The 19285-nt window shown below is 44.2% G+C and overlaps 1 protein-coding gene across 1 annotated transcript in view; it reads right to left on the reverse strand.

Moving 5' to 3' along the window:
* Positions 1 to 19285, reverse strand: part of B3GLCT (beta 3-glucosyltransferase) — a 135518-nt gene that overhangs the window by 43321 nt on the left and 72912 nt on the right. The window contains exons 8-11 of the mRNA XM_051831762.3: positions 15976 to 16112; positions 7630 to 7693; positions 3771 to 3890; positions 1711 to 1780 (exon numbers count right to left, since the gene is read on the reverse strand). Coding sequence (XP_051687722.2) covers positions 1711 to 1780; positions 3771 to 3890; positions 7630 to 7693; positions 15976 to 16112 — 391 coding nt within the window. The remainder of the gene's footprint in view (positions 1 to 1710; positions 1781 to 3770; positions 3891 to 7629; positions 7694 to 15975; positions 16113 to 19285) is intronic.

Raw genomic sequence — 19285 nt, forward strand, 5'->3', positions numbered from 1 at the left:
GTTTACTCAAAGTCTATAAATGTAAATTGAAAGTTTACAGTTAATGTACATTTAAGATATTATAGATTAGGGTGGGCACTTGGCCTCATGGTTGGATGCCAACTGGAATGCCCTTGTCTTACTTCGGAACGTCCAGGCTCAACACCTCACTCTTCAGCTCCTCATCCCAGCTTCCTACTAATGTGCACCCTGGGAGGCAATGGTAATGGCTCCACTAATTGGTTTCCTGCCATTCACATGGGAGACCCGGATTGAGTTCCTGGCTCCTGGCTTCCACACCAGCCCAGCCCTTGTCGCTGTGGGCACTTGAGGAGTGAACCAACAGATGGAAGTGCTCTGTCTCACAAATAATTTAAAAACATACTATGGATTACAACTGGATTTTAATTGATTGTGAGCCTTAGTCAATACTATAATCCCAAATTATAAATTTCTGTTATTTAGAAAGTATCTTCCCCTTTAAAATGTAATCTGTATGTACCATAGTATTACATAAAATATATAAAGGAACTTCCCCCAGAGCTCTAATCCATGAAAATGACAGCTGGCTGAGAAATCTCTCCTACAGAAATATCACACCCTTGGTAAAATCAACAGTCTTTTCATGGAAAAAATTAAAATATGTGCTAAAATTAGAACATGCAAAAGACTGCCTAATTTTCAATTTCAGAAAAATGCTACTTGAAATAAGGTGCAAAAAGAAATGATGTCTATTTATATACAGAATGGGCTTTTTGGTTTTTTTTTTTTTTTAACATTATCACCCTCAGTTAGCAGGATTCTGTAATGACACCCAAAACCTGAACACACCACTCATGGGTAGGGTAGGGTTTCCCCCAGCAAAGACCACCATTTCTAAGGCAGCGTTTCCTTTTCTCCAATATATTGACGGGTGAGCAAACACATATCTTCAGTAAAACGTATGAAGAGTCTTCAAAAGAACAACTGGTGCTGGCTTCTTTCACCTTGAAATCCCTGCAATGCTCTTCAGAGGGCTCAGTAACTGTGCATGGACATAAAAAGACTTTGCTCGACAAAACGGATTGCTATTCACTTCTTGTCTCCAAGACTGTCACAGCTGAACGTTTCCATTTTCAACTTAAAATAGTGTTCTAAACAGTATATACAAAGGGCTCTGACCACCCATGTGTCAATACAAAATTGTCCTTTCTAATTGGTCTTGGTGACTGAAATTGTACAATGAGGAGTACTGGTTAAATAACTGCTTTCACGTCAACACTCTGTTGTCATCATTCCCTGTCTTGAGCTTATCCCTGGGTTGCACTTTCTTTCAAAAGACAGTTTGCATTTTAAAAGTTCAATCAAGGGGGCCAGCACTATGAGTAAAGCTGCCACCTGCAGTGCCAGCATCCCATATGGGTGAAGGTTTAAGACCCGCTGCTCCACTTCCGATCCAGCTCTCTACTATGGCCTGGAAAAGCAGTGCAAGACGGCCCAAGTCCTTGGGCCCCTGCACCTGCATGGGAGACCTAGAAGAAGCTCCGGGCTGCTGGCTTTGGATCGGTGCAGCTCCAGCCATTGTAGCATCTGGGGAGTGAACCAGAGAATGGAAGACCTTTCTGCCTCTCTCTGTCTCTCTGCCTCTCTCTGTCTCTCTCTCTCTCTCTGCCTCTGCCTCTCTGTAACTCTGCCTTTCAAATAAATTCTTTTCAAAAGATGTTCAATAAAAACAAATAACCCAAAACATACTTCTGTCACTGTGAAATTTCTTGCATGTTTTTACTGCAACAAAAATATCCTCCTTCTTCACTGGCTTTCCCTAAAAAATAAGGAAAAACAAATGCATATGAATCAGCATAAACTTCAGACCCACATGAGACTTCACCTGCTTGAGAGTTCAGATTAACCAGTATTAGGGACTTCAGCCCATATCCAGGGCGGGGAAAGGAAAGGAACTGCAGTTCAGCTGACAGCACAGCCCTTGACGTCAGCCAGCTCCGGACCTGCCTCCCAGCTCTGCCCTGAACAGACTGTGCATTATCTCAGCAAGTGCTTGAGAAAGCTCTCAAAACCCCACTCTGCTCATCTAGAAAATGAGAGTAACCCCTGTAATGCTGCTGCTATTACTACAATTTACTACGCACACAGAAGGTGACCAATAAATGCTAACTGCCTCTCTTCTCCTCTTCCCAGTTGTAGATTTTGACAAAGAGAGAAGCTGGGGGTGGGGGTCAGGGGCGGGGGATGTTTTAGAGCTAAATAAGAGATGACTCCCTTTCCTGGGCCTGGGCTTTGAGGTTGAACGTGTTTTTATGACCCCTGTCTTGGCTCCTCAAGTCTAGACTAAGGAGCTTCTGTCATCTACTAAAGTTGAGACTGCTTCAACCAGCTGGGGCAGAGGAGAATCCTGGAGCTCAGGCAGAAGAATGGGGCACGTGGAGGGATTTATCACACACCCCAGGCCTGGAGTGGGAGCTGTTCTGAGCCCTCTATTACCTGTCTTATGTCTATAACAATAAGCAGCCATAGCTCCGACATCATCTGGGGCTGGCTGGCAGTCACTAACCGCAGCTTCGTCGTGTTACTCCAGGCACTCGGAGGAGGCCTAAAGAGCAAGCAGGGTACAGTCCACAAACACCTGCTTCCCCCAGGGATGGCACAGATTCTCTCTCATTGTTGCCCTGTGTTGTGTTGTGTGCATTTCTCTTTTACAATGGCAAACACGGATTTCTGTGCAACTGATGAGGAAAACAGCAAGGTTAGAGGTTGGTGAACCTACTTTCCCCTGGGAGAAGGGATTGTGAACAGTCTAGTGAGTTCCAGCTCTTCAGGCCCATCCTGGGGATTGGACCAAAGGTCAGTCATTACAAGTAAGTCCCTTCTGAAAGCTGTGGATAGGCTCCGGGGAGAGCAATGGCAGGGTCAGCTGCTGAGAGTGGGAAGGGGCTGGGCTTGTGGAGAAGGCTCGTGTGTCACAACAAATGCCCGGGGTCACCTTTCTGGGGAATGGAGCAGAAATTCCAATCAGCACATGCTATGTCATCAACCAAGGAAATGAGTGTGGGCACACAGAGGGTGAACAGCAAGGAGGTGGAGGGAGCTGCAGACCCTCACTGCCTCTCCCGAGCTGTGCAGCCTTGAGCAAGTACTTAACTTCCCCATCCTTCCCTTCTCAAGGGGAGTTAGTGTGGCCAGTATTAGCAACCAAGGTTGTTATTACTAAATGTGATATACAAGGGTACTTCACAAAGTTCATGGAAAATGCAGATTATGAAAACACTATGCATGGATTTGAAAATAGTTTTGCACCAAATGAGCTTATCTTCATTTTTTCCACAAACTCTTGTTATTAAAATTTAAATTTTTAATTATTTTTTAAGGTAGAAACACAGAAGTGGACGGATAGAGAAGAGAGCTCTCATCCACTGATTTGCTTCCCAAATGCCCACAACTGCTGAAGCCTGGGGATTGGCCAAACCCGGGAACTTAGTCCTGGTCTTCCACATGGTGGCAGGGACCCAGTTACTGGAGTCAGCACTGCTTCCCCTTGGAGTATGCATTAGCAGAAAGCTGGAGTCAGGACCCTGGACAGGACCCAAACCCAGGTATTCAACAGGGCACACACAGCTCTCAACCACTAGGCTACACACCTGCCCTACCATGAACTTTCTGAAGTACTATGGCATAGTTCTTAAGTGGCACAGCGCAAATGTAAATTTTTTTTTAGGTATGTAAAGTGCTAAGTAAAATTACACACAGCATGTAAATTTTCCTTTGATCTACAAGCAAGGTTTTCTTCTATTACTTACACAAAGTGGTAGAAAAGAATGGAACGTGGTAGCACAGTAGGAGTCCACATCATCTGTGCAAAACTCGGGCACTGGGGTAAGGGCAGGTCCACTTCCTTTGTCCCAGATGTAGAGAGCAACCTGCCACAGGACAGGAGACAGCAATAAAGACGGAACCCAGCCAACATAATTTCAGGAAGGTACACAACACCTCAAGGGGAAGCAGAACACACCTTCTAGAGAGATATGAGACCGAAACATGTCAGTTTGTCGATATCCAGCAGGACTTCTTTTCCTCTTTACTTAAAAATATGGTTATTCTATTTGGATCAAACAAGTCTTTTATTGACAATCAATAAACAATTAACTATGAGTCAACATTTTGACTTCCAAAAAATTCCAGTCATTGATAAGCAATTTTAGGTGAGAACACACTTTAAAACATCAGAGAGACATGTCAGGAAATATTATCCTGGCTCTGATTCCCTGCAGAGTGGTAATTACATACGCTAAATAGCTGACTTGCTGAAAACATCTAAAGATGTTGGAAAAAATATCTTTTAAATCATTTTAAATGTATGACAAAGTTCGCACAGAAGTGTGGAAAAAGCGAGGGCAAAACTGTGAAACAGCAAGTGTCAGCTCACCTCAGCGATACTGTTTCAAGTGGGAAAGAAGAGAATAAGACCAGTAAGGTAGGGCGTGGAGGTAGCAAACCCCCACACAGAGCTGGGGCCCTAGAACTCCACAGAGGGGACCAGGGAACTGTCACCTCCAAATCACCTCTGAAATTGTGTAACCAAAACCCAGGCCTCCCTAATGTGTGCCACCTATGAATGAGGCCCTCAAACACCTCAAACAGAGGAATTCCAAGCAGTTTCTGATCCGTCTAAGCCACTAGCTGCAGGCAGATGAGAATGCAAATCCTTCCTGGGGAGCCCACAACTTAATAGGACCTTAGAGGAGACAAAGTTCCCCAGAAACGAGAGGACCACGAGCAAGGGGCAACAGAACAATTTCATCAGACCCACACGACTTCGGATAGTGGAATTACCAAACACATGCTTCAGACATTTTTATGTAGAAAGGACAAACTTTAAAACACGTGAATATTTTTAAAGCATTATACAAAACAAGAAAAGAGGGGCTGGCACTGTGGTGGCAGCGGGTTAAGGTCCTGGTCTGAAGCGCCAGTATCCCATATGGGCACCAGTTCTAGTCCCGGCTGCTCCTCTTCCGATCCAGCTCTCTGCTATGGCCTGAGATGGCAGTAGAAGATGGCCCAAGTGCTTGGGCCCCTGCACCTGCGTGGGAGACCCAGAGGAAACTCCTGGCTCCTGGCTTTGGACTGGCACAGCTCCAGCCATTGAGGCCAATGAGGAGTGAACCAGCGGGTGGAAGACTTCTCTCTCTGTAACTCTTTCAAATAAATAAAATAAATCTTAAAAAAAAAAAAAGAAAAGAAAAGAAATTTGAAAAGTAACTGCATAGAACTTCCAGAAGTGAAAGGGCTAAATCAAAATGACAAATGTTAAGGATTAGGATAAATAGCATTTTAGAAACAGCTGAGTGAAAACAAGCCCTGTGGTGCAGCGGGTTAACGCCCTGGCCTGAAGCGCCGGCATCCCATATGGGCGCCAGTTCTAGTCCCAGGTGCTCCTCTTCCAATCCAGCTCTCTGCTATGGTTTGGGAAAGCAGAAGATGGCCCAAGTCCTTGGGCACCTGCACCCACATGGGAGACCCCGAAGAAGCTTCTGGCTTCAGATCAGCGCAGCTCCGACCGTTGTGGCCAACTGGGGAGTAAACATTGGATGGAAGACCTCTCTGTCTCTCTCTCTCTCTGCCTCTCCTCTCTCTCTGTCTGTAACTCCGACTTTCAAGTAAATAAATAAATCTTTAAAAAACAAAAAAAAAGGATCAGTCTCAGATTAGATGATATCGTGGTATGCTCCTGTTTATTTAAAGCCCAAAAGGGTGCCAAACGGCATGACATGCTATTCAGACACACATTCATTTGCTGTAAAATAGGAAGAAATGCAAGGAAGAGAAAGAAAATTCAAGAGTGTTTACTCTGGGGAGGTGGAAGAGGACCTCTGCCCAGGAAGAATGTAGAGGTAGCATCAGGTGACTTATAACATCCTCTCTTTTAAACCAGATGGGCTACATAGGTATTTAGTTAATTGATTTTTTAAGATTTATTCATTCATTTGAAAGTCACAGTTATAGACGGAGGGAGAGACAGCAACAGAGAGATCTTCCATCCACTGGTTCACTCCCCAGATGGCTACAATGGCCAGCACTGTGCGAGGCTGAAACCAGGAGCCAGGAACTTCATCCAAATCTCCCAAGTTGCTTTTCCAGGCCATTAGCAGAGAGCCAGATCGGAAGTGGAGCAGCCAGGACACAAACCGGTACCCATATGGGATGCCAGCATCATAGGCAGCAGCTTTACCCACTATGCCACGACACAGGCCCCTGTTAATTGATCCTTATACCTTTCACATATTTCTTTCCTTCCTTCCTTCCTTCCTTCCTTCCTTCCTTCCTTCCTTCCTTCCTTCCTTCCTTCCTTCCTTTCTTTCTTTTTTTGACAGGCAGATTTAGACAGTGAGAGAAACAGAGAGAAAAAGGTCTTCCTTCTGTTGGTTCACCCCGCAAATGGCTGCTACAGCCGGCACGCTGCGCCGATCCGAAGCTTCCTCCTGGTCTCCCATGCGGGTGCAGGGCCCAAGCACTTGGGCCATCCTCCACTGCCTTCCCAGGCCACAGCAGAGAGCTGGACTGGAAGAGGAGCAACCGGGACAGAACCGGCGCCCCAACCGGGACTAGAACCCAGAGTGCCGGTGCCGCAGGCGGAGGATTAGCCTAGTGAGCCACAGCGCCAGCCTCACATATTTCATAAATATCCTTCTGTGTGTGTTAAATGTCTAAGAGACTCTATACCAGCGCTAACTTTTCATTAAACTTTTTAATTTCATAAACTTTTCATTTTAAACTGGTTTTCAACTGATCATTTTTTCTTTTTGTAGAATGATTTTTTTGAAAAGTATATTTCTCCTCAAATAAGCTGTTTCATCATTTAAAGACACAGCAGGAGTTCAAAATTTTGTGTGTGCCCCTTCCACTCCTGGAAAGCTGCCAACACCATCGACTTGCATTAAATGTCAAGATTTCCTTCAGTGTCCTGTGATCCAGATTCCTACAGAGAGGACAGGCAAGACAGTTCTAAGCATCCAGACATGACCCATAAATGAAATGCAAAAAGGAGACTTCTCAAGAATGACCCATGGGGTGGTGCTATTGCATACTGGATAAAGCCACCGCCTGAAGTGCTGGCATCCCATATGGGCACCAGTTCAAGTCCCAGCTGCTCCAATTCTGATCCAGCTCTGATGCAGCTCCCTGCTAATGTGCTTGGGAAAGTAGAAGATAGCCCAAGTACTGGGGCCACTGCACCCACATGGGGGGCTCAGATGAAGCTCCCAGCTCCTCCTGGCTTTAGCCTGGCCCAGCCCTGGCCATTGCAGCCATTTGGAATGTATGCCAGCAGATGGAAGCATGCAACCAAAGCACCCAGCGAGGCAAGAGGTACTTTTAATGACACTTTGTGTGTTTTTTAAAAGCTCACCGCTGGACCTATCCATCTAGTTTCAAAAACAAAAGAGTTATGAATCATAACTGCTCCTTCTCCACCAACATAACTAAAATGAGCTTAAAATAGAAGGACCTACTTCACTCGAGTGCTGAGAAATCACCTCGGTATACAGAAGATGGATGTGGGTGGAAGAAAACGCACTGTTAGAGAATGTGACACTTTTTATAACAAAAGACACGATTTCTTGATTAGTAAGACATTTAATGGAACACAACATGACATACCTCATGTTTTAAATCTATGGTGAAGTCAGATTTCAGAGATTCGCTCTTTAACCTCTTGGCAAGCCTGGAAAATAGATAATGTCATTTTTTTAACTGAAATAAATGTTAAACGGGAGCAACACATTCTATGACTTTCAAACATTGAAAATAGAAAACAAAACTTTAACTGTAAATGAAAATGAGTTTAATTTCCTTGAGGGAATGAACTGTAAAAATGCAATGGTTCCTAGAACGGTAAATGAATGCAAGCCTTGCTGCTGTCAGTGCAGCATTCATTATTTCAACATCTGCCAGGTAACGTAAAGCACAGTATAAAACCATACAAGGCCTTGGGGAACAAAAGCCTTGATGTCTGTTGACTCCTGACAAGCTTGACACTAGAAGTAGAGAAAGAAAAAAAGGTGTGCATGACAAAGAAACAAAAGTTGCCACTTTTTGTCTTCTGCTTTTAATAACCCTAATAGGTTGTGACACTTTCGGGGGGGAAAGCCATGTGATTTGGGGGAAGAGTGATAGTTTTATTTCTGGTCATTTCAAATTCCTGTGGCTTCCTTCCCTTGTGGAATAAGGCCCACGTCCTCAGTCAGCCTTGACAGCCCTGCCATTGCCCCTACCACACACTGGCATCTTAGTACCCACTTGCGTGCCCTCAGATCCTCCTCCCCACTGAGGCCTACACTCAACCTTGGCTTAACAAACTTCTTCAAGATCAAACTCAAGGGATCTCTCTGTGAAACTTTTCCACCAAAAAGAAATGGAAACTCCTTTGTTTCCAGATCTGTTGTGTACACATGCCTGTCTGTGCTGCACTTCATATCCCTGGTCAAAATGAGTACTCGGTGAGTTCCCCAAATGCATGAGGGCAATAGCTGCTCTGATTCAAGCCGACTGAGGTAGAAGTACATATTAATTATGATCAATGAAATACTGTATGGTTCTACATTTGTCTACAGAGCTGGACACTGGGCCATCCATTGCAATTACAAAACTCCTAACACATCATAAGTATAAAGAAATAATAGTGATTTTAAAAGTTTCAAAAAGTATTAGAGTCCATAATTACATTTTAGTCTGCTTGAGGCATGAAATATTTCTTTAAAAATTCACAGAACAGTGGAGTGTGCATAGACTGGTTGGTTAAGAGATACAAAAATGCAATTATATAGGAGAATTGAATTCTAGCATATAATGGCCCAGTAATATATATAGTAACTTATTGTATATTTCAAAATAGTTGGAAGACTGAATGCTCTCAACACAAAAATGCAATAAATGTTTGAGGTGATGGACATGCCAATTACCTTGGTTTGATCATTACACATTGTATACATGTATGAAAATATCACACTGTACCCCGTGAATATATACAAATATATGTGAAAATTTTAAAACAATTTTAATTTTTTTAATTTGGAAAAAAAATTCACTTCTGATTAGAGAAAAAGAAGGCAGATGCAGTTTATAATTTATGTTGACTTATAGAGCATTTGTCTCATGGTTGATACTAATGGTAGCACCAAAAGGAGCCCTATACAATATCTGTCACACTCCTGTTCAATATCTTCCATGTAAGTGGCAGGAACCCAACTATTTGAGGCATTATCACTGCCTCCCAGGTTGTATTAGCAGGAAGCTGGAGTCAGGAGCCAGAGCTGGGACTTGAACGCAGGCACTTTGATGAGGTATGAGGGTATCTCAACTGCCAGACTAAATGCACCCCCCTTTCCTAATTTTTAGAAGGTTCTAAGTCATGCTCATAATAGCCCAGCTCAATTGCCACAACTGACGAGGCTGGAGACATGCAAAACTTGGGGCCCCTTTGAATCAATACTAGGAAAACATACTAGCTGGCTTTTCTAGTCCCACTTGTGAACCAGTCAACAGAACAAGATATTGAGAGAAATCTAGATAAGGCTTGCAAGGGGTAGAAGGAAGGAGAAAAGCTCTATGACCGTTTTGTAATAACACATTTAAAGAAATCACCTCTTTGGAAATTAATGAGAGTTCCTCCAAAGATGCAAGTATTATTTTTATTGATCATATGGATGGATCATCAGGAAATGTTAGACAACAATGTGGATGGATCACCAGGAACTGTTGGGGAATGTTGACTCAAAACTCACTGATGTGGGATTGCTAGGCCAAATACTAGTTTTGGTGGGAAACAGTGTGCAAAAGTGTATGTCACAAACTGTCTTTTAATAACCAGTTGCCCTGGAGATTCAGACAGAATAAACAATACTGAAGTAACTGCAAATTGTTGCCCTACCTCAGAAGGTGGCCAAGAAAGAAGACAAAGAGAATCAACATTCCCATAATGGACATTGTTGGCTGTTTACATTTTACAGTTTTCCTTTCCTTCTTCCTAATGAATTCTAACTTTGATTAATTATTGAGACTAATGCTGGAAGCCAGTTAGGATGCCCACGTCCCACAGCCTAGGTTTGATTTTTGGCTGTGGCTCCTGATTGCAGCTATTGAGGACCCTATGAGGCAGCAGTGACGGCAAGTACCTGGGTTCCTGTCACCCATGTGGGAGAGCCAAATTAAGTTCCCGGTTCCCAACTGCAGCCAGGCCCAGACATGACCGTCACAAGTATCCGAGGAATGTACTATCAGAGTTCTGTCTGTCTGCATTTCTTTGCCTCTCAAATAAATATTTAAAACTAAAATAAAATGGCTCCGGTATCAGAACCTGATTATTCTGGGCCAACTGAGGCCCTGAAATACCCTGGAATCTGTTAATGGTCCAGGCCTGAAGTTGACCCAACCAGACTAAGGATAACCACTCACCTTCCGAGGTTTGCAGGCAGGTTCTCTACTGTTAGGAAATCAGTATTCCTTACTGATTACAAAAGTAACCAAATTTAGAATAAAAAGACACTGTACACTACAGATAGGAAAGACAGAGAGAACCTAAGTCCTCAAGAACCCCTCACACATCAGCCAACTCCCCTCACCTCCAATTAGAGCAAGGATAGTCCCTTAACCCAATGAGAATTGCTTTCTGTTACTTGTATCCAAAATATGCTGCTATAGTTCCCAACAATAGGAGGAAATAAAGTCAACAGGACATTTTTGGAATTGGGGAAAACCAACAGGAAAGATGTGACTTTGCAGTTGATGGGGTTAGTGGATACTTTATGCCTTCTTTAGTTCTAAGTATAAAACCAATTTCTTGAAGTATAAATGAAAAGCTCCTAATAGAAAACCATTTTAAAATACACCACATCTTGAACACAAGATAGCTGCTTTGCCAGATGGGTTATACCATGTTATTTGTTTGATTATTTCTCTGCCTTGGGAGAAAAAGGAAATATGCTCTAAGATAACTAAAATCTCAATTTTGGTACTATATTATAGAGTCTACATTTTTATTTTGTTTCGTGTTGGCTGGCAGGGGACAGGGTGGGTAGGAAGAAGGTACTAACTTATTACAACACACAGCAGTTTGCTGACCATTGTTCAGTGCTGTTAAGAGCAGAAGACTCAAAATGCAAGAAGTCCTCTGGTGCCTCCTCCTATCAAGTACACATAATGGGGGAAGTGCTGGGAGTTTTCTGAACTATGTGCAAAAGCTTGGTCTCTTGGCTTTCATTCTCTTACCCACTGTTCCCTACTGCCATGGTTTGATGTGTGTGTGCCCCTAAAATTCACAAGTTGAAATCTAATCCCCAAGTGACCTTATTAGTAAATGGGATATTTGAGAAGTGATAAGGTAGTGAGGTACGGCCCTTATAAATAAGATTAGTGCTCTTATAACAAGGCCCAAGGGAATTTGTGTCCCTTCCATCATGAGGACACAGCAAGACGGTGCTGTCCATGAGCCAAGAAATGGGCCCTCACCAGACAGCAAACCTGTCATCACCTTGACCTTATACTTCCCAGCTTACACAATGGTGAGACATAACCTACTGCTACTTATAAGCCAGTATTTTGCTATAGAAATTCAAGGAACTGAGACCTACACATTGCAGTGACAAGCCACATGGAACTGTCTCCTATCTCAGTAAAACATGGTGTTAAGCTTAACTAGAAGGGAGATCTGAAACCCCTGGGAAAACTGGGCACTTGGTTTCATTCCCTTGTCAACGGAAGTGTTCAAGGACTTCACAAACAAAACAGGGAAGTCAGGAGGCTGCAGTCTCCTGCAAACTACCTCTACAGAATGCCAGGTAAACCACAATATGAAGCATCCCTTAAGAAGGCTAACACCTTGGCCAATGTGCTTGGCTAGTGTGCAACCTATAAGCAGGGCCCACAAAGCCCCCAGCAGCGAGTCACACGGTGAACAAGAGGTAGATATGAGGGGATCATTAGCCAGAACCAACAGAACCTGCCAGTGCTCTGGGTGTCTCCACACCTTATGAGGAAGGAGGTCAGAGGCCGGAGTTCATGAGGCCAAGAGGTTTTATAGAATAGACAATACTTTAATGCCAGCATTTCAAATAATAAGAACTGAGCTGAACTGTCCTACAATGGAATACTAGGAGTCAAAGATGTGTTCAGAAAAGAGTACTTCTATGTACCTGGCTAAAACCAATTCCAAATAAATAGATACTTCTGCAATTCGTGACATGCTCAAGCTGACTTATTTCAAACGGTAGAGTTAGAAACATACCAGGGGATTCCAATTCAATCCCATCAAGGTGGCATGTACCAATGCCATCTCACTAGTCCCAGTGATCAATTTCTGTTCATAATTGATCATAATGATAGGACTAAGAACCAAAGGGATCACATACACAAGAATAGTGTCTGCAAATACTAGCTGATAGAATCAAAAAGGGAGAGAATGATCCAACATGGGAAGTGAGATACACAGCAGACCCATAGAATGGCAGAGGTCCTAAACAGCACTCTGGCCTCAGAATCAGCCCTTAAGGCATGCGGATCCGGCTGAAAAGCCCATGAGAGTATTTCAGGCATGGAAAGCCAAGACACTCTGGCAAAAAAAAAAAAAACAAAAAAACACCTAAATGAAAGATCTCCTCGAGTGAGATCCCAGTGGAAAGAATGGGTCATCAAAGAAGGAGGTACCTTTCTCTGAAGGGAGGAAAGAACTTCCACTTTGACCATGGCCTTGTCTAAAAATTATCAGAGTCAGTGAACTCAGGGGGCTTCCATAGCCTTGGCAGCTCATGACAAGAGCCTAGGTTGATTACTGATGCCATAAACAAGAGTGTCAATCTGTAAAGTCAACAACAGGAGTCACTGTGCACTTACTCCTCATGTAGGATCTCTGTCCTTAGTGTGCTGTACATTGAGATTTAATGCTATAACTAGTACTCAAACAGTATTTTTCACTTTATGTTTCTGTGTGGGAGCAAACTGTTGAAATCTTTACTTAATGTATGCTAAACTGATCTCCTGTATATAAAGAGAAATGAAAATGAATCTTGATGTGAATGGAAGGGGAGAGGGAGTGGGAAAGGGGAGGGTTGCGGGTGGGAGGGTCGTTATGGGGGGGAAGCCATTGTAATCCATAAGCTGTACTTTGGAAATCTATATTCATTAAATAAAAGTTTAAAAAAAAAAAAAAACCTGAATTAAATTTGCTATCAGGAGGTCTCCAGGAAGTTCTTTGCTTGAGGAAGATGTTGAAACTGTGACGGGGATAAAAAGAAACTCTGGACCTCCAGGATTGGACTTCAGGCTGAGAGGCATCCTAGATCAGAGCAGGAATGGAGAATGGAGGTCTGTTGGCTTCACTTTAATGGCTATATCTTCAGGCTTGCTGTTAAAGGGTCTCCTCCCTAGCTCTGGGGGAGGAAACACTTGCTGCACTCATAGCCCTTCACAGGTGATACCTGCGCATGTCCCTTTCTCAAAGGACTGAGCTCAGGGTCGGCACTGTGGCGCAGCAGTTAAAGCCCTGGCCTGAAGCGCCGGCATCCGATATAGGCGCCGGTTCTAGTCCCAGCTGCTCCACTTCTGATCCAGCTCTCTGCTATGGCCTATAAAGCAGCAGAGGATGGCCCAAGTCCTTGGGCCCCTGCACCAGTGTGGGAGGCATGGAAGAAGCTCCTGGCTCCTGGCTTCAGATTGGCTTAGCTCCAGCCGTTGTGGCCATCTGGGGAGTGAACCAGCAATGAAGGACCTCTCTCTGTGTCTTTACCTCTCTGTAACTCTTCCAAAATAAATCTTTAAAAAAAAAAAAAAAAAAGGACTGAGCTGGACTACAGAGCATGAGAGAGAGAAGCAGGCTTATGAAGTGTTGAGAACTCCCAAGTCATAGGAATCACAGCGCCAAAGCCTGTCTCGGGGAGCAGTCTGACCAGGCCATTCCATGCTGTGAGAAGTCCTAGAAGAGCCTCCTATGGTCAAGGGGTAGGAAGAAACCTAAAAGGACAAAGCCCAGCACCTCAACCTAGGACACACAGCACATAGCCTCTGTTTTGCAGAAGTCCAAATAAAGGCCGGTGCTGTGGCTCACTAGGCTAATCCTCCACCTGCGGTGCTGGTACCCCAGGTTATAGTCCCAGTTGGGGCACCGGTTCTGTCCCGGTTGCTCCTCTTCCAGGCCAGCTCTCTGCTGTGGCCCGGGAAGGCAGTGGAGGATGGCCCAAGTCCTTGGGCCCTGCACCCGCATGGGAGACCAGGAGGAAGCGCCTAGCTCCTGGCTTCAGATCGGCGCAGCACACCGGCCGTAGCAGCCATTTTGGGGGGTGAACCAACGGAAGGAAGACCTTTCTCTCTGTCTCTCTCTCACTGTCTAACTCTGCCTGTCAAAAAAAAAAAAAAAAAATCCAAATAAAACAAAACTAACTAAACTAGCCCTGAAGGCAAGGCTGCTGGGCCCAGAGGAAAGAATGTCTGGCAGCTCCAGGTCTCAAGTTGCAGCAAACCAAAGCTTATTTATTAATTTTTAAAGATTCATTTTATTTATTCATACTAACAGAGAGATTGGGGGAGAGAGAGAGGGAGAGGGAAAGAGGGAAAGAGAGAAAGAGAGAAAGAGAGAGAGAGATCAATCTCCCATACCCTGGTTCACTCCCAAAATGGCTGCAATGGCCGGGACTGAGCCAGGCTGAAGACAGGAGTCTAGAATTTCCTCCAGGTCTCTTATGTGAGTAGCAGGGGCCCAAGCACTTGTGCCACCTTCTGCTGCTTTCCTAGGCATATTAGCAGGGAGCTGGAAGAGGAGATAAGCAGGCAGGACTTGAACTCATGTAGGAATGCCTGCTGCACAACGTCGGTTCCCCAAAATTCATTTACTTCTAGAATAAATATGACCTTGGACTACGAGGGACACAACCCATCCTCCTCTTCCATACAAAGAGCAAAGACCGGCAAGGCAGCAGAGGGTGAGAAGGGAATAATAACTACCTCTTCCCATCTTCCCTCCGTGTCCTCCCTAACTCTTCCAAGAATGGAGGGGAAACTGCAGATCCTCTCATGCTCTTGGGCTGACCTGGGAGAACGGCACCTTTGCCCAGCCAACAACTGAGTACATACGTAAAGGGTCTCAGTTGGAGACAAAAGTATCCACTTGGCTGGTTTGAGCACAAAATGCATTTATTCAGGCCTTAAGACAGCTCACAGAATTACTGGAAAGAGATTTTGGGAGAGTAGGGAGTATAGGGAAATTTCACATGGAAAGGGAGTAGTCGCGAAGTTTTGGCAGCAATAAATGACAAGGTATTTATGGCCCTGTACATCCATTTTTCAAGACTCTAATCCTGAGAAACAAGACATATAACGTGAGAAATGACAGAAGCCCTCTCTGAAGATAGAAAGACCACAGAGGCTTTATTGACTTTCCATTCTCTAAAGAACAAAAACACAGAATAATGAACGTAAAATATTCAGACTAAGAGAGCGCCTGTCATCAGCCGTATTTCTCCTGAATTGCAACTTAGTCATCTTTATCCATGTCTAACAACACATCACTGTGGTTATACGCCTGGAAGGCCAGGCAGGATCACCTCCAGTGCCTTCCCCATCAGTCCTCATGCCTGGCCGTGTGTCTCTACGCATCCTCCCATGTCACACGCTCATTGTTTCACTGGCGATCGAAGTCATGGCTGTGGCTAATGAGGTCCCCACACAATAGCAATGAGGCTTGCCTGTGCAGTTCTCAGGGCACTTGGGTGTTCTCACTTAGTCTCACAACTGATGACTTGCTTTATTTTGCAGGTGACTAAGAAGAAGTACAGAAAGGTTGAGTGATCTGCCTTAGGGGACTCGTAAGTGACAGCCACAGGCTCAGGTTCCTGCTCCACTCTGCCTCTGGCTGAAAAACTCATTTCACATCCTAAGAACCATCAGTCATAATACTCAGTGAAATAAAAGTTGATCAACACACACACACACACACACACACAAAGGCTCATGAATTCTTACTTGTTTACAAGTGGAACACTGAGGGCCCAGCCAGCAGCAAAGTCTGGATATTTAAAAATGGCAGGATTTTCAGAAAAGGCATAATGGTGAATTATTGTGGATTCTTCATCATGCAATGCTTTTCCTAAAAACCACTCCTGTTAAATAAAGATATAAAATGTCATTTTTTTAAAAAGTCATCTCAGGTTAGACTAAAAGCAAACTCATATTTTTAGTTTTAATGAGATACTTTGAATGATAGCACAGATCATATATTCTACAGTATTTGAAAATATAATTAACTTTAGTACAGTAATGAATATGCAACGATCTATTTATGTTAGAAAGTAGTTCAAGATCAGATCATCAGGATGACCAAAATGTTAGTCATGATTATACCATAAATATATGTAAGTGGTACTTTATAGACTATCCCATATAAAAATATTGCTAAGGCAAAGAAAACTGATCCCTTATGCCCCACTGACATTTTCAAAAGATTTGAAAAATCCCTTCCAGAATCAAGTACCTATTTTATTCATTTATTCATTCATTTATGCAATTAATATTTATGGAGACTCTATAGCCACTATGTGGCATAATGGTTATCCTGCCACTTTGTAATGCAGGCATCCCATATAGGTAATAGTTCAAGTCCCAGATGCTCCACTTCAGATCCAGCTCCCTGCTAATGCACCTGGGAAAGCAGTGGTGGATAGTTCAAGTGAATGAGCCCCTGCACCCACATGGGAAATCCAGAAAAAGCTCCTGGCTCCTGGCTTCACCCTGGCCCAGCCCTGACTGTTGGGAATATTTGGGGAGTGAACCAGTGAATGAAAGATCTGTCTGTCTCTCCCTTTCTCTTTGTAACTCTGCCTTTCCAATAAATAAGATAAATCTTAAAAAAAAAAAGGAGAGTCTACCACACACCAGGCAGAAACACAGCTTATACTGCAGTGGGGACACTGAAATTAAGCAAGTTAACATAGTATCTTCAGATAATAATTGAAATGTGCCATGAAAAACATAAAACAGGGTAACTGGGGGCTACCCAGGGAGTAAGGCAGGGAAGCCTCTTCTGTTATAACAAATGAAATAATGGAGCTGGCCATGGGAAAAAAAATGCACTGTGACTGTTGCATAAGGGATGTGAGGAACAGGGTACAAGGGAGATGGGGGGAGGCAGGCCAGGATGGGTTTAGTGCCATCAGAAAGACACCCAGTCCTGATCCTAAGAGCAATGAAAGCTTTCCACTGCTGGCCACAGAAGAATAGCCAGGATCAGACCTCCTTTCCACTGAGAACAAATGAAATGCTGGCAAAATTACATAAAGCACATGACAGAAAGCAACCAAGGCAAGTAAGAAGACATGAAGGACTAGGATGCCAGAATCAGGAAGTCTCCTCCCTGGGTGCCTGGGACTGGTTTCCTCTTTCCCCCAAGGAATTTGCTGGTTCAAAGCTAAGAATGAACAGTCAACAGGAGCAGGCAGCCACTGGGGACTTACGCAGCCTTACTGGACTGAGGAGAGAGGTTGGAGCTGCAGATTGCCCAGGTGACAGCAAATCAAGGAGATACTGGGGAAATGAGTCAAAAATTCTGTATGCAATTTTCCTGCAGCTCTCCTAGGTGCACAGAAACCAAGCGGAAACACAGGAGCCCAGAAGAAAGCAGCAGCAGGGAGACTAAAAAGCTGACCAAAGTCTTCGGCAGTTATAGCGCTGGAGGGACCAAGACTGCAGCTCAGGCAGGGTCTTCCAGGATGAAAGGGCTCTAGGATTAAGCGGAAGCTGTAAATATCCCTACCCAATAATGTCTACAACCAAAAAGAATATTAAATCCTCCTGTAGAAACTTGCTTTCATATATAGCCTCCTTAATTTTTCACATAAAATACCTGACATTTAATCAAAAATCACCATGCATCAGATCAAAGGCAAAGAGAAAAAGTAGAAAGAGATGCACAGATAAGTAAGATTTATGATAATATTCAGGATGTAGATGAAAAGCTTGAAAATTATATCAAAGAACTAAAATTTATAATCAAGACTCAAATGGATTTTTTTTTTTTGACAGGCAAAGCGGACAGTGAGAAAGAGAGAGAGAAAGAGAGAGAGAGAAAGGTCTTCCTTTACCGTTGGTTCACCCTCCAATGGCCGCTATGGCTGACGCACCACGCTGATCCGAAGGCAGGAGCCAGGTGCTTCTCCTGGTCTCCCATGTGGGTGCAGGGCCCAAGGACTTGGGCCATCCTCCACTGCACTTCCGGGCCACAGCAGAGAGCTGGACTGGAAGAGGGGCAACCGGGACAGAATCCGGCACCCTGACCAGGACTAGAACCCAGGGTGCTGGCGCCGCTAGGCGGAGGATTAGCCTATTGAGCTGCGGCGCCGGCTCAAATGGAAATTCTAAAACTGAATAATGTAAGGACAAAGTTAGGAATTCAAAAGGATATTAAACACAGGAAAAGAGAAGTCTAGGGATTAGGCAAGGCAGCAAAAATATATCCAGACTAATGCCCAGAGAGGAAAACAAAAAGGAGAATGACACAGAAAACACCTTAGTGAAAAGGTCTAAAATGCGAGCCGGCGCCGTGGCTCAATAGGCTAATCCTCCACCTTGCGGCGCCGGCACACCGGGTTCTAGTCCCGGTTGGGGCGCCGGATTCTGTCCCGGTTGCCCCTCTTCCAGGCCAGCTCTCTGCTATGGCCAGGGAGTGCAGTGGAGGATGGCCCAGGTGCTTGGGCCCTGCACCCCATGGGAGACCAGGAAAAGCACCTGGCTCCTGGCTCCTGCCAGGATCAGCGCGGTGCGCCGGCTGCAGCGGCGGCCATTGGAGGGTGAACCAACGGCAAAGGAAGACCTTTCTCTCTCTGTCTCTCTCTCTCACTGTCCACTCTGCCTGTCAAAAAAAAAAAAAAAAAAAAAAAAAGAAAAGGTCTAAAATGCATGAAGTTGATAACCAGAAATGGGAGGAGAGAGGGAATGGAACTGAAGCAATATTTGAAGAAATAGAGGCTTGAAGTTTTTTAAAACTAACAAAAGCTACCAAGTCACAGATTCAAGGAACTATCTACACACTGCAATTAGAAAAAATAAAGAAAACTACATAGAGGCACAAAATGGTAAAACTGAATATAATCAAAGAAAATCATGTTTAAAAAGAGACTTATTTATTTGAAAATTAGAGGGGGGGGCAGGCAGAGATAAAGAGAGCTCCCATTGCTGGTTCACTGCCCAAATGGCCTCTGGCCAGAGCTAGGCCAGGCAGAAACCAGGAGCTCTGAACTCCCAACTGGTTCTCCCACGTGGCTGGCAGGGGCCCAGGCAC

Source organism: Oryctolagus cuniculus, chromosome 9 (assembly GCF_051225735.1).
Source record: "Oryctolagus cuniculus isolate XC-2025 breed Fujian yellow rabbit chromosome 9, ASM5122573v1, whole genome shotgun sequence".
NCBI classification, from domain to species: domain Eukaryota; kingdom Metazoa; phylum Chordata; class Mammalia; order Lagomorpha; family Leporidae; genus Oryctolagus; species Oryctolagus cuniculus.